We start from the raw sequence: 22,464 nt of genomic DNA on the forward strand, positions 1-22,464 counted from the left end.
AGCAACGCATCCAGCGGGACCAGTGACCTCAGAGGACTGATCTTCTCCTAAAGGACCAAGAAACTCCAGAGGACTGCGGCTCTGTCCAAAACTGCAACAAAGAAACCATCTTTAAAGAAGACTCCAGCCTGACTCCGGAAGCGTGAGTCTTCACACTCTGCACCCGCCGCCCCCGGCTCGTGTCCAGAAGAACCAACACCGCAAAGAGGACCCCAGGCGACTCCAACGATGTGGACACCTTAAGTCGACCTCCCTGCACCCCAACATCGACACCTGCAAAGAGGATCCAGAGGCTCCTCCTGACCGCGACTGCCCGGTAACAAAGGAACTAACCACCAGTGCAGAAGTGACCAGCAGGTGGCCCTCATACTAGCTCAGTCGGTGGTTGGCCCGAGAACCCCTCCTGTGCCCTGTCTGCATTGCCAGAGTGGCCCCCGGGTCCCTCCATTGATTTCAACACAAAACCAGACACCTTGTTCACACACTGCACCTGGCAGCCGCTGAGGGTGTATTTTGTGTGCCTGTTTGGGACCCTCCCAGTGCTCCACAAAAACCCCCTGGGTCTGCTCCCCGAGGACGCAGGTACTTACCTGCTAGCATACTGGAACCAGAGCACCCGTGTTCTCCATAGGCGCCTATGCTATTTGGGTCCTACTTTGACCTCTGCACCTTACCAGCCCTGTGTTCCTGGTGCTGGGGTGTTTGGGGTTGACTTGAACCCCCAACGGTGGGCTGCCTATGCCCAGGAGACTGAACCTGTAAGTGCTTTACTTACCTGAGAGATTAACCAATACTTACCTCCCCCAGGAACTGTTGATTTTTGCAGTGTCCACTTTTAAAATAGTTTGCCATTTTTGCCAAAAGTGTGTACATTACTGTTTTAATTCAAAGTTCCATACTTACCTGTGTGAAGTGTACCTTGCAATTTATGTAATTACCTAAATTCTGAATCTTGTGGTTATAAAATAAATTAAGAAAATAATATTTTTCTATATAAAAACCTATTGGCCTGGAGTTAAGTCTGAGTGTGTGTTCTCAATTATTTCCTGTGTGTGTACAACAAAATGCTGAACACTACTGCTCGATCACACTACCACAAAATAGTGCATTAGTATTATTTAATTTTGCCACTATCAACCTCTAAGGGGAACCCTTGGACTCTGTGCACACTATCTCTCACTTTGAGGTAGTATATACAGAGCTAACTTCCTACAAATTGCTAAAGTGCAAGTCCATACGAAGGCGCAATCAGCTCACTGTGAAAAAGTCCCACTCGTGTCAGGTTTTGTTGATGAATTACAAAGCCGTGTTCTAAATACTATCACATAAAGCAGACAACTGAACTTCATAAGTCTGAGCAGCTTTCATTAGATATAGCTTTCTCACTTGCACTAAACATTTAATTGCCCGGTAGGCGAGCTGAATGTTAGACCCGTTTAAAAGCATATTATTATTGTTTGTTAAAAAAATTGATATTACTGAAAGCTAATTAATGTGTTGTGGCATCACAACAGTATTATCTAGTTTAATCCCCTCCCCTCCCCTCTATACATTTCTGCGTGAGTTCATAATTAGACAGGAAGTTATGTGTATTAAAACGTGCAGACATTTTAGAAATATCACTTAGCTCAATCTATAAGTGTTCTTTGCTTTTTTCTGAATGACAAAACATTTTAAATAATGCATTTATTTCATTTGCTACTATAGAATGCTCGTAATAATACCTGCATGTCCTTAAAACCCAGTTCATTAAGTGTTTTCTCATCATAATCCGTAGTTAATTCATGCCCAGAGGAAATCATTCTCACCGGTCCCATCAGCCCACCTGAAACAGAGATGTGTCTTAAAATTCCACTATGCAAATAAACAAGTACTGTAATAGACTAATTGTGCTTTGTAACGGAAACAAAGTGAGATGCATGACCATATTTACACAACGCAGTCAAAATAGGAAAATCCAGTGTAATCTAAATGATGATCTATTCAGTACCGTGAGTTTCAAATATTTGCTATTATCAAACACAATTTGCCTTTTAGTGCAATTTCAACATGCATGTCAAAATGTAAGTAAAAAATACAAATCCAAATAAAGACATTTTTGCAACACAATAAAATTTCCACTACTCACAATATATTTCTGTATTTTTCACAGGAGCAAACATTAAGCCCACAAAAGCAACAGAATGTAATTTTGCCATGGACTTCTTAGGTTTTCTGCACTACTGATTACTGGCTGGCTTTCATACAGGTTTGAAACTCTTCGGACTTAGACCCCTTTCAACATTTCCCTCAATTGCTGTATGCAATTTCTGTACAGGTCAGAATATTTTAACATAGTGATGGACAGCATAAAAGGGACAGTAAGAAGTCATAATTACACATTTCCTGAATCTGCACGTGCTAAAACCCTAAGCAATATGGTTACTGGAACACAAATCTTTGTCAATGATGATATTCCTATTTGGTCTCCATAAACATTGAAGCATGACATCAAGAGGCGAACTAAAACAGATCCCTCCGAGTCCCAAGAGGGCACAAGTAGCAGACAATAAGATATTAAATGGGATGGGATCTTTCCATATATGAATGTAGGACTAGAATACAAGCCTGTACAAAGAGTGTACAACCGTTCAGATGACAGGTCTCAAGTCTAGAGGACAGGAAGACCTAAAAATTTACTCTCTGCAAAGACTATTGTAATATTCCTATTGAACAAATTACTTACCGTTGGTAACGCTTTATCTGGTAGAGACTATCTAGCTGCAGATTCCTTACATAAGAATTATGGCGGTAGACTGCCAGACTGGATCTGGAATTTGTTTGTGAGTAGTACCCTTACGAGCTGGTTGGTGGCGACGTTCAGCTCCATGTGGCATCGTCTGCACCTGAAGTGACATGTGCGGTGTTTAAAAAGGCACCACCCCAGGACACTGACATCAGTGTTTTTTTTTTGCGATTTTCCACAATGGAAGCATGGAGTAACTGATGACACAGACTACATTGGTTCATCCTATGACAATAGAGGGCAAACTTTACATGGTGCTTGCTGCAATTGAACATTTCAAAACATCATTTGCAAGCAAAATTGACAAAGTGGCATCAGATCCAACACTCTTACATGCTGATCACGCAAGCTAGCAGGCAGGGTCGCTCTTGCGCAGCAGACTCTTATGGATGTACAGCCACAGACTAGGAATCTTTCCTCCTCTCTGCAGGCACTGCGTGAGTGCGCCTCTGTCCTGGAGCATAGGGATGAAGAAGCCAAAAAGAGATCCAGAACAAATAATGTATGCGCTGTTGACCTCCAGGAGGGCAAAGAAGGCTGTGATTCTGTCCAATACATGGAACAATAGATGCTGTACCTACTTCCTTCACATACTCTGTCACCATATTTCTCCATCAAGCGGGTACACTGCGTCCTGACAAGAAAACCTCCACCCGGATCTCAACCCTGCCCAATGGTACTAAAACTGTTACATTTTTGTGATAGAGAGACTATACTGCACGCAACCAGGAAGCTACCCAAGATCTAGATAGATAATGATCACATTATGCTTTTCCCTGATTATACAGTTACGGTACAGAGACAGCGTAGCTCTTTCATGATCTTCAAAAAGCAACTCTGAGAACTGGATATGAAATAGTCACTGTTCTTTCTGGCGTGCCTAAAAGTGATTGCTGGGGGCGCCACTGCACTTCTTTGACACCTCCTACAGTGCCTGGCTGGACGCAGGCAGTCCTCACACCTCTGGAACTCCCTCTTCTGGGGCGCTGGCAACCCTGGGTAGACTGGGCGGAAAGCACTGCTGGAAGCAGTGTACGCCATACCATTCGACTGCACCTCAAACTACACCAGACCTGGAGTTGTTTATTGTGGATCGACACAAGGCACTGCAGCATGCTACCGCTCTCACTGATGAAGCTTGGCTCTCTAGCCCAGAGAACTACCTGCCCCACTCTTCTAGTAATGAGAGTTCAGTCACAACGTGGCCCTCACAGGCAGAGACAGGCCCCCACCAGCAGTGATCCCACAGAGGGCTGACGACCTCATATGACATGTACATACCCCTGATAACAAAACCGACTATCTACGCAACATGAGGTTAAGCCAATGTTACTGGTTATTTTACACTCTGCCCCAGGGACTCTTATGAGTAATGTCACCATGCTCTTTAACTTTAATGTCAACTGTATACCAATGCCGTTAATGCCGTACTTTATTGATCTTGCCTAAAAGAGACAAAATGATGCCCTGAGATGTTGACATATTATGGGGTTTGTTGCCGCTAGTGATCATGCTCTCCCCCGTATGAGAGTACTTCGTAGCACGCATCTATGTTTGTTACAAACTGGTTTAAGTGGGCACCCAGTTGGTGCACTACTCTATTGGCACTTTTTGTTATTATCTTTATCACTGTGTTGTTTTAAGCTGCCCTACTTCAGCTATACTCCTCACTCACGATCGCTCTCAGCATTATTATGCTTATGCTCGAGCACAATGGTGTGGTCCTGCCAACGCCCCTTCCAAGACACCATTCTCACACCCCTAACTTTCACCACGGCTCCCATCAAAATACTAATGTGGAATGTTAGAGGCATCCACACCCCTAGTCGCAGATATGCCATCTACTCGTACCTTCACAGACATAACATTGCCTTTCTACAAGACTCACACCTCACAAGCCTGGAGGCTTTTAGACTGCAAAGACGCTGGCAGTGTCACGTGTATGTCACCAATTTCTCCTCATACCCTAGAGGGGTGCTCATCTGGGTTAGACTGGTACTCCATTTGCACCTGATGAGGTCGTCACAGACCAAGAAGGTAGGTATGCCTTAGTGATGGGTCACTTAGATGGCTGCCACTTCCTAGTAGGCAGTATTTATGCCGATAATGTGGGGCAAGGGACTTTTCTAAGCACCCTGTCATGGACCCTATTGCGCTGGATACTGGAGAGGGACTTCAATAGCATGCTTGATACAATGCTGGACAGGTCGTTTCCTCCATTACCATGCACTGCTGCCTCTTCCAACGCTCAATCACTTAATACTTGGATACCACAATGGGGATTATTTGACCTCTGGGGTAGCAGTAAAGTGACCAATAAAAGTCTACTCCTTTTAATCAACACTCCTTATATTTGACACCCCACTCACTACATGTGAGGACTGACAGACTAGTAGGAATGCTCAACATTGTCCACCGCATCACTAATATACACTATTTAGGTTGTATCAACTCCAATCATAAGTCACTATAATTCCAATTTGCCTGGGACACTAGCACTCCCCCTGTGCCAACATAGCACCTATAACCGGGGGCAATGGAAGACCCAACCTTTAGTGAATCATTTGCCTCGGCCTTTGCAGATTACTTCCAGAGTAACATCGACACCATCACAACTCAACTGAATGGGATACGTTTATGGTTACACTGAGGGGCCACTGCATGGGGGCACACGGGAATAAACCCAGCAACCAGACAGACATAACACACATTCAGCAGCGACTCCAGCAAATGGAGAGGTCAGCAATCACAACCCCCTCTACTAGCCAAAAATTAGCGGAGGCCCAGGGGGAATGCCTCACCCTACTTGAGCGCCTACATTGTCATAATTATGCTGCTCACTTGGCCAAAACACATGTGACGGCTGATAAAGCTGGCACTCTCCTAGCCTGGCTGATACGGAAGGACAGACTGTATGGCCCCATTGCTGCACTATGCTCTACGGTGGGTATCCTGCTGTATACACAACTTTATATCCACCAGGAGTTTAGCAACCACTAAATGCAATTCTATCAGTCAACTATGATAAATAAGTTGGAGAATATAAAACACATTTTAGATGCAACGTCATTACCGGCGACCAACAAACGGAATTCAATGGCCCATTACACCTTATGAAATACGCAATGCAATCTGTGCCTTGGCGACTAGCAAAACACCTGGCTGAGATCATATGAGACACTGCTTACGCCCCGATTGAAGTCAATCTATCATGAGGCCCTGGAAACATCTCGCCTTTTGGATAATGTCTGTGAGGCGCTACTCATCTCCCTACCAAAACCAAATTGGTACCCTACACTCTTGTCATCATATCACCCCCTGACACTTTTAAATACGAACTACAAAATCTTGGCAAAAATACTGGCAGACCTCCTAGCGCCGCTGATCCCAAAGTTAATACATCAAGATCAAAACTGTTTTATTCCAGCACGCAATACCTCACTTAACCGGAGACGTTTTTTGTATAATGCCAAACGTAACTGACACAAGGCTTAATGCTGACTGCCTGGTTCTTGATCTGGAGGGGGGTTTGATTCTTTGGAATGGATGCACTTGTTTGCAGTGTTGCCTCAATATGGGTTCGGTGACAGTTTTTTATGGCTCCTTCTCTTTTTATATACTCTCCCCTCAGCTTGTGTAAAAATGGGCTCTCAGGTGTCTGAATCCATATGTGATGGGTGGGGCACGTGCTAGGGATGCCCACTCTCTCCGAAGCTGTTCTCCCTGGTGGTGGAGCCTCTGGCCGTCTATCTTCATACCTTGGCCATGACTCTGGCATCTTGCTAGGAGATGGGGTTCACTCGCTGTCGCTATATGCTGAAGAACTACTAATATACTTGAGAGATGTGTTGGCTGTACCCGAGTCGATCCCCAACGCCCCCCAACGATTGGCAGCCCTCTCGGGACTTGGTGTCAACTGGGCTAAATCTTGCCTCTTGCCGTTATCCCCCCAAACTCAGTACCCTGGAGAGGTTACATCTGTGCCTCTCCTATGTTGGCAACTCCATACGTGTAGATACCTAGGGCTTACAAATTTATCACTCACACATGGGCCTGTTTGATGGTAACTTCACATGTGCAGTTACCTCCCGGCGCTCCCAGTTCTCATTCTGGCAGACCCTGACATTATCAAGGGTAGCACTACTTAAGATGGTGGCAAGTCCCTCTTTTATTATTTCACCCCTTTAAATACATACCCCCTACTTCCGCTCTTTGGAGAGAACAATCAGGACCTTCATATGGGACACCTCCAGAAACCGAGTTGCACTCCATAAACTTTATCAACCAACGGATAGAGGAGATCTGGCGATACCTAATTTGAGCACTACTACCTAGTGTCCCAGCTGCAATGGGAGGTGCGGTGGCTTGCACAGTTTGCTGACACCGATACGTTCCTGCCGCCCTGGAGTCAGTATAGGGTCCTCAGGCTGTTTTATCCCTGTATTCGGCTCACACCACCCCAAGCGACCCTGCTGAACATAGCATATCACTGTTTCAGGTGTAGTCTTACCCTGACAAAGTCAACATCTCCTTATGCTCTGGTCTTGCTGCTGGTGGGCACACCAAGGGCTAGCAAATTCACCACGGCTGCAGAGCTAACTGTGTGGAGCAGAGCAGGCATCCACTAGTTGGGTGATCTGCATGATGATGGCACACTTCTACCTTATGAAACACTGGCACGCAATGCTGGGCTCCCCAATTGACAGTTTCTCCTACACACCTTATTCCTGGCCTCACTGACACAAATGGGGAGACATCACAGATGAGCCCCCCCATGCATCTTACCATTCCAGTACCTCCACATCATGGGTGGGGTTGCCACCTGACATGGCTGGAGGCCTTGCAGAGATCACTCACGGCACCATTGCTTGCATCCTTGTGTGGACGTAAGGAGACACATCTCCAACATCCTTATTCAGACAGAGACTGGTCCGCCCTACTGGAAAGCCCAGTGCACATATCCTGCAACACGCGGTTCCGTTTCATACAATTATGTATTGTGCACCAAGCCTATCTCACCTGCACAATATAAACAGATATTTCTATTGTACTACTGCTACCTGCCCCCAACTGCACACTAATAGATGCGGACACTGTGCACATGCTGTGGGCATGCCTACATCTGGTGTCCTACTGGACTGGCATTGCCCGACGTTTTGTGCACTGTAAATACAGAGCAGTCACAAATACATGGCAGGTGTGTTGTAGGGTCTCTACCGCAAGAGTAAAAAACACAGTCATTTCTCGATTCATAGACCTAGTGTGTTATTTAATGATATTGATACCCTCTTCCTTTAGTTTAACTCTTATGGCCCCGGTTAGGGCCAGCTAGCTACTTACCCCGAACATACCACACCTTTGATACAATTGTACAGAATATGTATTCCACAACAGCCAACTCCATGGCCGCTGCTGTTAGTGTGCTTACACCTACTTGCTAGCTCACTGATGAATCAATGTTACTGCACGGGACATGTGTGTTTCACAAGAGCCACACCCAGACTTCCTGCCCCGCAACATATCATATGAAGTGCTTTATATCACTGTTAAACTACATTTGTTATTGTGATAAATACATCTGTTCCTGTACTGCTATCACTATGCACCGTACTCTTGAAGTGGAATTATGTGTAATGTTTGCATGACATCTTATAAAACCAAAAGTAATAGACTGATTTAAACAAAAAAGTGGGAGCATGTAGCCACGAAGAACAGTGATCACTGGTGGGGAAAAATAGGTACCTGAAAGGGGAACAGTCCTGCCCCTAGATATCCATTCGCAGAGTGGGGAGGAGAGTGGGTCGATAAGAAATCTGTGGCTAGACATAGTCTCTACCAAATGAAAGTTACTTGCTCATCTGAGACACACCTAACTGCTTACTTACCCCAGAATAGATACCCAAGCAATACCTCCCCAGAGGAGGATCTAAGAAAATGTTTCACACTAAATAGTCCTGGAGGACTGAATGAGCGAAGCACCCATCCCGATGGACCCGAGTTTCTATGCAGTACTGGTGTTTTGCAAATGTGTGCAGCGAAGCCAATGTTGCGGTCTGGCAGATGTCCATGATCGGAACTCCATGTGCTAAAGCAGTGGTCGCAGCCTTAGCTCTGGTGGGTTGAGCATCTAACCCTCAGGGGGTTGCTTCTTAGACAATGCGTAGCAGATCGTAATGCAGAGCACAATCCATCAGAGATGGTTCTTTCTGCACATACTTCCCCTTCTTTGCTCTGACATATCCCACGAAGAGTTCATCGATGACCCGGAACTCTCTTGTGCATTCAAGGAAGAATGACAGCGCTCTTTTTGAGTCCAGAAGGTTAAGTCACTATTCTTACTATGAGGGAAGTGGGAGAGCATAAAAGTAGGCAGTGTTATGGATTGACCTACAAGAAAGAGTGACAGCTTTTGGCAGAAAGGAAGCTCTAGTGCATAGAACCAGGTAGTCTGGGTAGATGTTCAAGTATGGAGGCTTGGATGACAAAACCTGAAGCTCACTGACCCTCCAGACAGACAGTACTGCCACAAGGAAGAGTCTTGATGGCAAGGAGCCGGAGGGGACAGTTATGTAATGGCTGAAAGGGAGACTATATCAGAAAACCTAGGACAAGATTAAGGTAAGGTCTCACTAAGGCATGTTGAAGGGCGAAGGTGGAAACATGTTGCAACCCTTTCAAGGACCTATTTACAAAAAGGGATTTAAATAGGGATGGCTGATCTGGCAACCGCAGAAAGGCTGAGTAGGCACAAGTTAGGCCTTTAGGGTGCCCAGAGCAGAGCCCTGCTGGGCGAAAGAAAGGATAAAGAGATGGCCCTCAGAGAGGGAAGCAAAAAAAAAAAAGGGTCAACCTGTTTCTCTGCACACCATGCCTAAAACTTGCACCAATGGAAAGCGTGTACAGTCTTGATAGAGGGGACGCATGGCTGCTAAGATAACATTGAAAACTTTGGGTGGAAAGTCGAAAGCGGTCAACTGTTGCTGCTCAATCCCTTCACATGAAGTTGAAGCGTTGACAGGTTCGGGTGGAGAACCCTCTGCTCCTGCTGCAACACAAGAGCCTCCCAAATGGCAGCCTGATCAAAGAACCGATGGCCATGCTCAACAGCTCAGGATACCAAACTCTCCAAGCCGAGTCTAGACTCACAAGGATGACCAGGGCCCGGTCGTTCCTGATCTGAGAACTTGGGCTGCAGTTGTATAGGCGGAAAGGCGTCCAGGAGGCCTGAGCTCCACCTGAGACGGAAAAGCATCTTTGAGCGAGAGCCACCTTGGAAACAGAAATTCCATCATGCAATATCGGTGACATGGCATGTTCTCGGTGGTGGTAAATAGGTCTAACTACTGAAAGAGACCTTGCACCACCTATGGATGGAGATGCTATACGTGATCCGCTAGGCATCTTTTGATGGGTTTGTCTGCCCTAGCGTTCAGAGACCCCACCAGGGGTGAACCACCAGTGAAATACCATGATGTTCCAGCCATATCAAGGAACACAGGGGCCTCTTGACAAAGGGTCCACAACCCCTAACCCCTTGTTGCGAATCCACATGGCAGTGGTGTTGACGGTTAACACCTGCACTATCCTTCCCTTGATGGAGGGCAGAAAGGCCTTCAATGTCAGCCAGATCGCTAGAAGCTCCAGTAAGTTGATGTGGAGTCTGGATTCTATCGGAGACCAGAGGCCTCTGATTTCTACCTCTCTCAAATGGCTACGATGTAGCAAGCTGGCCTGGTGTTGGTGGGAACCTAAGGTACTTAAACCTTATACCAGGTCCAGGTATCCCCTATTAGTGTAGGCAGTGTCTAGAAGCCAGGCTCTCTAGAGGAAGCTGTGGATGACCAGTCAAGGATTATCTAGGAGGCATGCAAAGGTAATGCAATAACCACTACAGTCACACAGCACTTACGCACATGTAAGAAAACACTGAGTGTTACAAAAAATAAAGGTACACTTTTATTAACACAATTACCAAAAAGTACTAGAGAGGCAACCCTCCAATAGGAGGTAACACACTAGTAAACAGAAATAAGCATAGAAAGAATAGAAAACAGTGCAAATAACAGTAGACAATAGTGACCCAAACCATATAAAAAAAAAATGGAATGCGAATGCACCACCTAGGTAAGTGGAATGTGTAGAGGGGAGCTGGGGGAACTAGGAAACCCCGAAGGTAAGTATCACAGTGCCCCCCAGCGATCAGGAAGAAAGGAGTAAGTTACTGGATTTTCCCCAACCCATCCAAAAGGACTAAAAGGAAGAAAATGCAACACCCACACAAAACTGCAAGAAACCAGCAGTGGATTCCTAAAGAGAAAGGCTTGAAAAAGAAAGGGACCAAGTCCAGAAGTCGCAGGAGTGTCCGGTGGTGGCAGAAGCCACTACTAACCCATCTGTGGTTGCAGGAGTTGATCGGCTGTAGGACAAAGACAGCCAGCAATGTAGCCCTGGAGTCAGTGAAGAGTTCCTGGAGGATGCAGTAGACGTCCCACACCAGATGGAAGATTGTAGTCTGTCTGGTGTGTGGAAAAGCCACCAACAAACCTTGGCAAATGCAACAGTCACGTTAACAGAAAAGTGGACTTGACAGGGACAAACCTGGTCCAGGAGGACTCAACCCATTGGGGTGGGGAGGGGGGGGGGGGAAGCGTGAGTCTCAGGGGGTCCTCAGCTATGAAGAGATTCCCCAGAAGAAAATACAGCTCCCAGTGGAGACCCACTGGAAGAGGATCCAGGAGTCAAGGAGGAGCCCATGCAGCACAAGTGAAGAAGGTTCCCACGTCGCTGGAGAAGCACGCACAGGGCTGTGCATCGCAGGGGAGAGTGCTGTGGGTTGGAGGAGATGTCAACAAGCCTTGGTAGCTGCAAGACAGGCAATGCACAGGGTACTGTCCTGCGTGGGAAGGCAAAGGCTTCCCTCCACCAAAGTTGGACAGATGGCACAAAGAACCAAGGGGACCACTCCAGACCACCACCCATGATGCAGGATCCACTCAGCTCAGGATGAGAGGAGATCCACGCAGCCAGTCGTCGTTGCTGTTGGTACCTGCGAATGCAGGGGAGTGACTCCTTCACTCCAAGGGAGATTATTTCTTTCTTGTTGTGCTGACTGAAGCCTTGACGCCCTCAGAGGATGCATAGCTGGGTAACTGTTGCAAATGCTGGAAGGAGCCGTGTACACAACGTTGCAAGCAGAGTCTTCATCGTGGATGCAGATTGGCAGTTCCTGGAGGGCCCAGTCGCAGTTCTAGTGATTAAAAGTCAAAGTAGAGGTTGCAGAAGAGTCCTGCTGGAATCTTGCAAGCTGAATCTGAGGACCCTAAATAGCCCTGGAAGGGGGATTTGTCACCTAGCCAGGTGCCCACCTATCAGGAAGGGGCTCTGATGTCACCTGTTTGACCTGGCCAATCAGTGGCTCCCAGAAGCCTCTGCCCACCTTGGATTCAAGATGGAAGACTCAAGGGACCCTCTGGAGGAGCTCTGGGTACCACCTCTGGGGTGACGGTTGACAGGGGAGTGGTCACTCCCCTTTCCATTGTCCAGTTTCGCACCAGAGCAGGGACTGGGGGTCCCTGAACCGGTGCAGACTGGTTTATGCAAGGAAGGCACCAAATGTGCCCTTCAAAGCATATCAGTGGCTTGGGAAGGCTACCACTCCCAAGCCATGTACCACCTATTTTGAAAGGGAGAGGGCATTACCCCACCTCTCCTAAAGGAAATCCTCTGCCTTCCTGGGCTCGAGCTGATCAAGCAGCAAGAGGGATGAAACCTGTCTGAGGGGTGGCAGCAGCGAGGGCTGCCCAGAAAACCCCTTAAGGCTGGTAGGAGCAATGCTGGGGGTCCTCTAAGGAGCCCCAAGAGTGCATGGAATCATGCAACTAATACTGGCAATAGTATTGGGTATGATTCCGACATGTTTGATACCAAACATGCCTAGGTTCGGAGTTACCATTACGTAGCTGGACATAGGTAGTGACCTATATCCAGTAAACGTGTAAAATAGTGTACCTGCACTCACGAAGTCCCTGAAAATCGAGCTGGAGTTCGTGGGAGCACCTTTGCTCATGCAGGAATGCCCACACACAGGTACCTGCACCCTGCCCTCAGGGCTGGAGGGCCTACCATAGGGGTGACTTACAGTGACCTGGTGCAGTGACCTGTAGTGGAAAGGGCCATGCACCCCTTTCACGCAGGCTGCAATGGCAGGCCTGCAGAAAGGTTTTGCATGGGCTCTCATGGGTGATATAATACATGCTGCAGCCCATGGGGGACCCCTGGTGCCCCAATGCCCTCTGTACCATATACTAGGAACTTACATGGGGGCACCAGTTGTGCAGTGTACAAACCATGAACAACTGAATTTAGGGAAAGAGAGCACAGTCACTGGGGTACTGGTTAGAAGGATCCCAGTGAACACTGTCAAAAACACACTGACATCAGGCAAAAAAGGGGGAGTAACTATGCCAAAAAGAGGGTACTTACCTACATACAGCATCCCAGGAGTGGCCTATCTGTCAGATCTGGTTAGTGAAGGAAGAAGGGTCTATGGCTGACCCAATTCTGGTTCATTAGCCACCACTGCAGATCTTTTGCAGTTCCTTCCAAGATCTGGACCACGTCAGAAAATTCCCCTGATGCTGCACCCACTGGAAATTCAGCTTCACCGCAGAGCCCACATATGCCAGCGGGCATGTGTCACAAGCAGGATGACCGAGGCCATGAGGCCCAGCAGCCTCAAGAGTCAGTCTCACAGAAATTCTCAACAGAGGCTGAAACGTTGGTATCAGCCTGAATATCTTAGCCTTGCCATTCAGGAGGATTGGCTCAAAATTACACTCTGTCCAGAACAGCTTTGTTAAAAGGCTGCGTCTGAGAGGGAGTCTTGTGTGACTTGGGCATGTTGATAATGAACCCCTGCAAGTGCAGGAGGTCCGCCATGTTCTGGAGGTGGAAGATGACAGCCTGGGGTGAGCCCGCCTTCAAAAGCCAGGCGTCAAAATAGAGTAAGACTGGCAACCCTGATCTCCACGGATGAGCTGCAACCACTGCCATCACCATGGTGAACACCCAAGGGGTGCTGCTAAGCCCAAAAGGGAGCATGGTGAACTTAAAATGCTCAGGCCTACAGTGAACTGCGGGTAATGCCTGTGGCCAGGCAGAATGAGAATGTGGAAGTTTGCATCCTGCAAGTCCAACGCTACCATACTGTCTCCTGGGTCCATGGCAGACAGGACTTGAGCAAGCATTAGCATTTTGAATCTCTCCTTTTTGAGGAAGAAATAAGAAGGGTGCTGGTCTAGGACAGGACGAAGACCTTTGCCCTTCTTGGTCCCCAGGAATTTGCAGGAATAGCAACTACGACCTACTTCTGACATCAGCCCCTTCTCTATGACTCCTTTGACCAAGAGAGCAGTCACTTCCTGCCACAGTAAAGTGAGATGGTTCTCCGTCAGCCTGTTACAAGTGGTAAAGGGTAGTCACGAAGGCTATGGAATAGTCCCATCGGGCAATCGGCAAACTGAAGAACACATCAGTCTGAGGTTATAGACCTCCAAGGGGACAGGTAATGGTATAACCTGCCTCCCCACGGGTGCCCATGATGGGAAGAGGGCAAACGAAAGAGTTTTGGAGATTGTAGCTGTTGGGGGAGGAGGGTGGAGGATGTTAGTGGAATGGCACAACCTCTGGCTGCCCAACCAACAGGGTCTGTGGGTTCCGCGTACTCAGCCACTCAGAGGCGGGAAGACCATTCTGAGGCCACAAAAGGATCGAAAGGTGAACTGGGGTTGGTGAGGTGACGTGGAAAAGGCCAAGTACCTGGCCGTAGCTCTGCTTTCCTTGAAGCGCTCCAGGACTGAGTCCACCTTGCCTCCGAATAAACAGGAGCCATCAAAGGGCATGTCCATAAGCAATGTTTGGACATCCACGGAAAAGCTCATTGTTCTTAGCCAGGCGTGACACCGTAAACTCACTGACAAAGAAACTGCTCTGCCCAGTGAGTCAGTTGTAACCAGCCCACATCAAATTGTGAACTTCACTGCACCCCTCCCATCAGCTATAGCTTGGGAGAGTATGGCCTGGACCTCCTCCTGGACCAAGGGCAGCACCTGTGCAACCAAATCCCACAGTGCATTGAAATAATGGCCTAAAAGGTACATGCTGTTCAGGGACCGCAGTGCTAGCCTGGTGGAAAAAAACAGTTTCTTCCTAAGGTGTCCAGCCTCCTGGTTTGCCTATGCGGTAAAGTGGTAGGGAATGCACCATGATTAGACCAACAAGCTTTCTGTCCTTTCTGAGTAGCCCCTGTAAAGAGTTTAGACCAAGTTCCAAGCAGGAAGTCCGCGAGGGCATCATTAAATGTGAGAAGCAGTTCTGAGGGGGGTCACTCACGGTTAAAGCACTGAGGATAGATAGGCTAATATCCAGGACCTCAACCGCCCTTCTTATCACCATAGCAAATGAGGCTCCATCCTCCATAGCCATGGTAGGAGAAGGGACCATGCCAGTATCTGGAGAGTCATCCAGTCCACATTCTGGGATCTAGAGGCTGGTATTCTTCAGGGTCCAGCGACCCCTCCTAATCTTCCCAAAGTCCCAGCCCATAAGAATAGAGCTCAGTTTTCACCCTGGAAGTCATGGCTCCAGTTTGGGCTGGTAATGGCGTTGGACGATGCCCCTACAGTTCAGTGACTAGGATGAGAATGGGGACATGTGCTGCTGGAGGGTGCCAGGGAAGGTCAGCCCAGATCTAACTGTAGATCCAAGGGGCCCGACTGGGGCTGGGAGCGGAACCACTGGCAGAGAACCAGTATAACCTCTCCCAGAAATACGGGGCCTGAGGACGAGCGCCAGGAAAAGTGGGCTGCAAATATGAGGTGCATGCCTCACAGAACTCGAAGTTGGGCGGCAGTCATTCCAGCTGCTGGAAACTCGGGGAGGCACGGAGCTGGCACAGGCACAGGCTCAGCTGCAGATCTAGACTTAGAATGACTACATTCCCTCGTCTCGTCATATGACTTTGAGGGACATGGCGAAGTCAAAGACCACTGTAACTTCTTACTCTTCTTAGTTTTTTGGGACTTACCCAAAGACTACATAGTGGGGTGAGGATCTTCGGATCCGTAACTGGTGCTGGAACCTTCCTCTTGCCTTGGCTCAAGATCGCAGCATCACACATTCAATCGGAAGGAGCTTATGGGAGCTTCAAAGCCTTTGGGTGCACATGAACTCAATGTAGAGCTAGAGTGTCAAAACACCAGAGGCAAACAAGGTGCGGGTCCGCGAACTACATCTTTTGGTTACAGGCGCCACAAGACTTGAAGACCGCCTTCATAACTGACATCCTGCCGTACCAGAAGAAGATTCTTTAAAAAGGCTTTGACAAAAAAAAGTCACTCAAAAATTGATGGGGGATAGCTCTCTCTGGATCTGCAGTGACTGGAAAAAAAAGAAAAGAAAATTATGTCAGCGTGCTGGGATGCCATCCATCTAGACACCGGAAATGTCACAGATGATGACACCACTACCACGCGGAGCTGAACAACGCCACTTAACACGCACAGTACGGCTCAAGAAATATTTCCAGATTCAGTCTTACTCCAGGGGATAATTCTGAGGTAAGGAATCTGTAGCTATAAGTTTCTATCAGATACGGTGTTTTCAACGACTTGCTCAATTTAGGATTCACTCAACTACTGCATGAGCCAAAATGCATCTAATCATAACTGACATGATCTTTAGTGAATCCTCTGAGGTAAAAGATTTATAGATTATGATACTGGTCATACTACTCAATTACAGCAAACAACGCAACCTGGGCCAAATCCCTTCAAAACCTACTATCTTCAGCCAAAAATGCAGAGAGCTTTGCCGTTTCATTTTCTTACTCAGGGCAGAAGACAGTTAGCAACTCAAATCATATGGTTTGAGTGTATGCCCCCATATGGTTTGTACCATATAGTTTAAAAATCTATTAGTGAAAACACAAGGCTTGAGAAAGCAAATAGATTAAAAAACAGCAGAGAAGATAAGGTAAGGGTTGGAGAAGTTAGAAAGAGTTAGGAAATGTAGAAACAGGACAAATGACTCAAAACAATGTCCACTTGATACCATTTGCTTATCAACAGTTCCATTAACTTCTAAACTTTGTCCAAACTAAATACTTAAAAGTATTTACAAAGAATTAGATGACCGCCAATCACAGGATGAATGCATTTCCTCAGAGGCTTTTCATCTCAGCCACCTGTAAAAACTTTCCCCTCCCCTCCTTTCCCTAAATGCTGTATAATATTATATGTGCCAAAAACCACAAACTCTCATTGCCTTTTGGCTTGTGAAGTGGGTACATAAGCAATATCTGCAATGCCCATTTACAAACGTATTGTGCCTGCTTTTTATACGGAGTTAAAACATTGACCTAGGGAGCAGCAGGTCACTAAAAATGGGAGAGAAAAAAATCTAACACATGCCTATAAAAGGAACCTGGATCCAAAAATGTGCATCTGTGAGACTAAGTAAAAAGTGAGGCAATGGGTAAATCTGACATGAGCAAAGGGCCATGCCTTTATCGGGCATATCTATCACACAAGGTAGTGATGCAGATGCTACTCTGTACTGATTACTCATTTTGCAAATAAAAAAATATTCTTGAGTCTAATATATTGGCATATTTCATGTGATGCAGATATTGCACAAAAACATATCCATTAAAAAGTAAAATTTGTATGGTGGTCGATGCTAGAAATACAATGTACTTATGCCTAGCCTGTGAGGAGGACTTTTCTTGGCATCTCAGTGAGTTAGAGGTTATTGGGTTTATTGTAAGACTTAATCATGTCTGCCACTGGGGACCTAGGGATACGCTAATCTTGCACTTGAAAAGGATGATCGCCCTTTAGTACTTTACCCCCTTAACAGCTGAGCCTTCCCCCTAACCCCCAGTGCTGAGTCCTTTTTTGTCTGTTTGAGGTAGTTCGTGTTTAGGCTGTCATAACTGTTTGTCCACATAAGCCATCCACACCAAATTTTCATCCTTTTTTCCAACATCCTAGGGATTATAAAGGTACCCAGAGTTTGTGGGTTCCCCTGGAGGAGACCAAGAAATTAGCCAAAATACAGCTACAATTTTGTTTTTTTTCAGAAAAATGGGAAAAAGGGCTGCAGATGAAAGCATGTGTTTTTTCCCTGAAAATGGCATCAACAAAGGGTTTGCGGTGCTAAAATCACCATCTTCCAAGCTTTCAGGAACAGGCAGATTTGAATCAGAAAACCACATTTTTCAACACAATTTTGGCATTGTACTGGGACATACACCATTTTTATTATTTTTTGTGCTTTTATCCTCTTTCCAGTTAATTACAGAAATGGGTGTGAAACCAATGCTGGATCCAGGACAGCTAAACATTTATGAAAAGTAGACAACATTTTGATTTCAGCAAGGGGTCATTTGTGTAGATCCTACAAGGTTTTCCTAAAGAAAATAACAGCTGAAATGAAAACATATTGAAAGTGAGGTGAAAAAAACAGCCATTTTTCTTCGCATTTTACCCTGTAACTTTTTCCAACTATGTCATATTTTCAAAAGTAATATACTGTTACGTCTGCTGGACTCTTCTGGTTGCGGAGATGTATAGGGCTTTTAGGGTCATCAAGAACCCTAGGTACCTAGAGCCAATAAAGGTGCTGCACCCTGCAATGGGTTTTCATTTTATACCGGATATACTGCAATTTAATTGGTGAGATAAAGAGTGAAAAATAGGTATCAAGGAAACCTTTACATTTCCAAAATGGGAACAAGATAAGGTGTTGTGAAGCAGTGGTTATTTGCACATCTCTGAATTCTAAGGTGCCCATACTAGCATGTGAAGTACAGGGCATTTCTCAAATAGACAACTTTTTATTTTTTTATTTTTACACACTGTATTGCATTTGGAAGGAAAAAATGTAGGGAAAGACAAGGGGTAATAACACTTGTTCTGCTATTCTGTGTTCCCCCCAATAAAAATGGTACCTCACTTGCGTGGGTACGTCTAATGCCCGCGACAGGAAACTCAACATGGACACATCACATTTTTACATTGAAATCTGACGTGTTTTTTGGAAAGTGCCTAGCTGTGGATCTTGGCCTCTAGCTCAGCCGGCACCTAGGGAAACCTACCAAACCTTTGCATGTTTGAAAACTAGACACCTGGGGGAATACAGTATGGGGGTGACTTGTGTGGCTCTCACCAGGTTCCGTTATCCAGAATCCTTTGCAAACCTCAAAATTTGACAAAAAAACACTTTTCCCTGAGATTTCGGTGCTGCAAAGTTCTGGAATCTGAGAGGAGCCGCAAACATCCTTCGACCAGGCATTCCCCCAGGTCTCCTGATAAAAATGGTACCTTACTTATGTGGGTAGGCCTAGTGCCCCCGACAAGCAATGCCCCCAAAACACAACAAGGACAATCACATTATCCCAAAGAAAACTAACCTGTTTTTTTGCAAAGTGCCTAGCTGTGGTATTTGGCCTCTAGCTCAGCCAGCACCTAGGGAAACCAGCAAACCTATGCATTATTTAAAACTAGACATCTAGGGTAATTTAGAATGGGGTGACTTGTGGGGCTCTTACCAGGTTCTGTTACCCAGAATCCTTTGCAAACCTAAAAATTTGGCAAATAAAACACTTTTTCCTCACATTTCGGTGATGGAAAGTTCTGGAATCTGAGAGGAGCCACAAACCTTCGATCCAGCATTCCCTCAAGTCTCCCGATACAAATGGTACCTCACTGGTGTTGGTAGGCATAGTGTCCGCAACAGGAATAGATCACACAACGGTCAGTGTTGGTCCTTACATGAGGGCAACTGTTGACCCTGGGGTGAGCCTTTCCTGACGCAGGCACTAGGTACAGACACTCAAGTGGGATAGCGTTTTTATCAGGACAGGTGGGGAAACACTGGGTGGTAGGAATTTTGTGGATCCCAGCATATTCCTGTAGTTTATGTGACAGAAATGCAAGAATAAATTGAGTTTATTCAACATTTCACTTTTGCAGGGCATTTTGGGTAAGCACATTTTGGGGAATCCACACAAGTCAAACCTCCGTGGACTCCCCCGGGTGTCTAGTTTCCAGAAATGTCTGGGTTTGGTAGGTTTCCCTATAAGGCCGCCAAGCCTAGGACCAAAAATGCACTGTCCTATCCCTCAGATGCTGTCTCAGTATCTGCAGTCTCAGTCTCAGTCTCTGATCCTACGTCAGAGCTGTCCTCTATAACCAGAGTGAGGGATTGAGGAGCAGTCATCCAACGAGATGCCATCTCTGCTTCTGGCTAAACTGTTGCTCTAAAACACTACCTTACGTAGACAGTCCCAAAATTGCTGGTAGGACTGTGTGTGTGATACGTGCAACAATAGAGGTCACCTTACCTTCGCTTCTTCCCTCAATCAGCACGTTCTTTCAAGACACTCAAAAAAAGACACACTATTACTTCACCTTGTCACATACCAATCATCATAGTTTTTAGCGCCCAGTCCAACAATCAATATTTGTGCTCCCACTCCCATGACCTCCTCCTCGGATTTCCTCACTTTTAGCACAGGTACTGGCTGACTTTACTAATGTACTCAGCAATTTACATAAAATACAGATTTGATCTTTGCAGTGGCATATAAACCTTCTGCGCTACTTTATGGCATCAAAACTGCTGCTAGACTAAAGTCAGATCTTTTTGAAGCAGAAACATAATCACAAGACTTTCTTGACTTTTTTATTGCTGCCTAAAAGCTACAGTTGAAACGTGTCAGTTGAAGTATGTGCATTGCTTTGAAGATGCAAGCTGCAACTGCAAGAGAACTGGTGGTGAATACCTAGTGTACATCTGTTCGTGGCATGGTCTGCTGCAGATTCACATGCTGTGCATACGTCTGCCATCTAGTGTTGGGCTCGGAGTGTTACAAGTTGTTTTCCTTCGAAGAAGTGTTTTCGAGTGACTCCTCCTCTTCGGCTCCACTGCGCATGGGCATCGACTCCATGTTAGATTGTTTTCCCGCAGAGGGTAAAGTAGGAGTGAGAGAGTATAAAGAAAAGAGATGTCCATGCAAATGGGTGGCATGTTCCGCTGCAGAGTGACATGCAGTGCACTGTTCCTGCCATCTAGTGTTGGGCTCGGAGTGTTACAAGTTCTTTTTCTTCGAAGAAGTCTTTTCGAGTCACGGGATCGAGTGACTCCTCCCTTTTGGGTCCATTGCGCATGGGCATCGACTCCATCTTAGATTGTCTTCCCGCATAGGGTGAGGTAGGAGTGGTAGAATGAGAATAGTAAAGATGTACATAGTTTGTACTAAAGTAATGTTTATTTACATATATACAATTTTTAATTACAATTTAAACGGCTACAGGCTCCCGGGAAGGTGGGAGGGCGCATGTGAATCTGCAGCGGAACATGCCACGAACAGATGTACACTGGGTGAGTGACATTTTCATTTGATGGCATGTGTAGCTGCAGATACGCAAGCTGTGCATAGACTACACAGCAGTAATCCTCCCAAAAGTGGTGGTCAGCCTGTAGGAGTTGAAGCTGTTTGAAATAATGTTCTTAGTACAGCCTGTCCTACTGTGGCTTTTTGTGTTGCTAACACATCTACACAGTAGTGTTTAGTAAACATATGAGATGTAGACCAAGTGGCTGCCTTACAAATCTCGGTCATTGGTATGTTACCTAGAAAGGCCATTGTTGCTCCTTTCTTCCTAGTGGAGTGTGCCTTTTAGCTTTTAGGTAACAAGAAGTTTGCATGCATTTGATTATCCATCTGGCTATGCCCTGTTTGGATATAGGGTTACCAGTATGGGGTTTCTGGAAAGCAACCAACAATTGCTTAGTTTTCCGAAATGGTTTTGTTCTGTCTATATAATACATTAGTGCTCTTTTTATGTCTAATGTATGCAGTGCTCTTTCTGCTACTGAGTCTGGATGTGGGAAGAAGACTGGGAGCTCCACAGTTTGGTTTAAATAAAACGGTGAAATGACTTTTGGCAGAAATTTTGGATTTGTGCGGAGAACCACTTTATGTTTGTGTACTTGTATAAAGGGCTCTTCGATAGTTAACGACTGTATTTCGCTAACTCTTCGTAGTGAAGTGATGGCTATTAGAAATGCTACCTTCCAAGTTAAGAACTGGATTTGGCATGAATGCATGGGTTCAAAAGGTGGACCCATGAGTCGTGTAAGTACAATATTAAGATTCCACAAGGGCACCAGTGGGGTTCTTGGAGGTATCATCATTTTTAGTCCTTCCATAAAGGCTTTAATAACTGGTATTCTAAAAAGTGATTTTGTGTGTTTAATCTGCAAGTAAGCAGAGATTGCAGTGAGATGAATTTTGATGGAAGAGAAAGCGAGATTTGCTTTTTGTAGGTGTAGTAAATAACTCACAGTGTCTTGTATGGAGGCATCTAACGGTGTGATTTGGTTTGCTTGGCAGTAGAAAACAAACCTTTTCCATTTATTAGCATAACAATGCCTTGTGGTAGGTTTTCTTGCCTGTGTAATGACTTCCATACACTCATTTGGAAGATTTAGATAGCCAAACTCTAAGACTTCAGGAGCCAGATTGCTAGATTGAGCGTTGCTGGATTGGGGTACCTGATCTGTTGTTTGTGTTGTGTTAACAGATCTGGTCTGTTTGGAAGTTTGATGTGAGG

General features: G+C 46.0%; 1 protein-coding gene across 2 annotated transcripts in view; it reads right to left on the minus strand.

The window, feature by feature from the left end:
* The window catches only part of USP34 (ubiquitin specific peptidase 34), a 1,940,069-nt gene that overhangs the window by 1,391,673 nt on the left and 525,932 nt on the right, over window positions 1–22,464 (minus strand). For both annotated transcript variants that reach the window (XM_069234398.1, XM_069234397.1), the window contains one exon: window positions 1,725–1,825. In XM_069234398.1, the coding sequence (XP_069090499.1) occupies window positions 1,725–1,825 (101 nt within the window). The remainder of the gene's footprint in view (window positions 1–1,724; window positions 1,826–22,464) is intronic.

This window comes from Pleurodeles waltl, chromosome 5 (assembly GCF_031143425.1).
Source record: "Pleurodeles waltl isolate 20211129_DDA chromosome 5, aPleWal1.hap1.20221129, whole genome shotgun sequence".
NCBI classification, from domain to species: Eukaryota; Metazoa; Chordata; class Amphibia; order Caudata; family Salamandridae; genus Pleurodeles; species Pleurodeles waltl.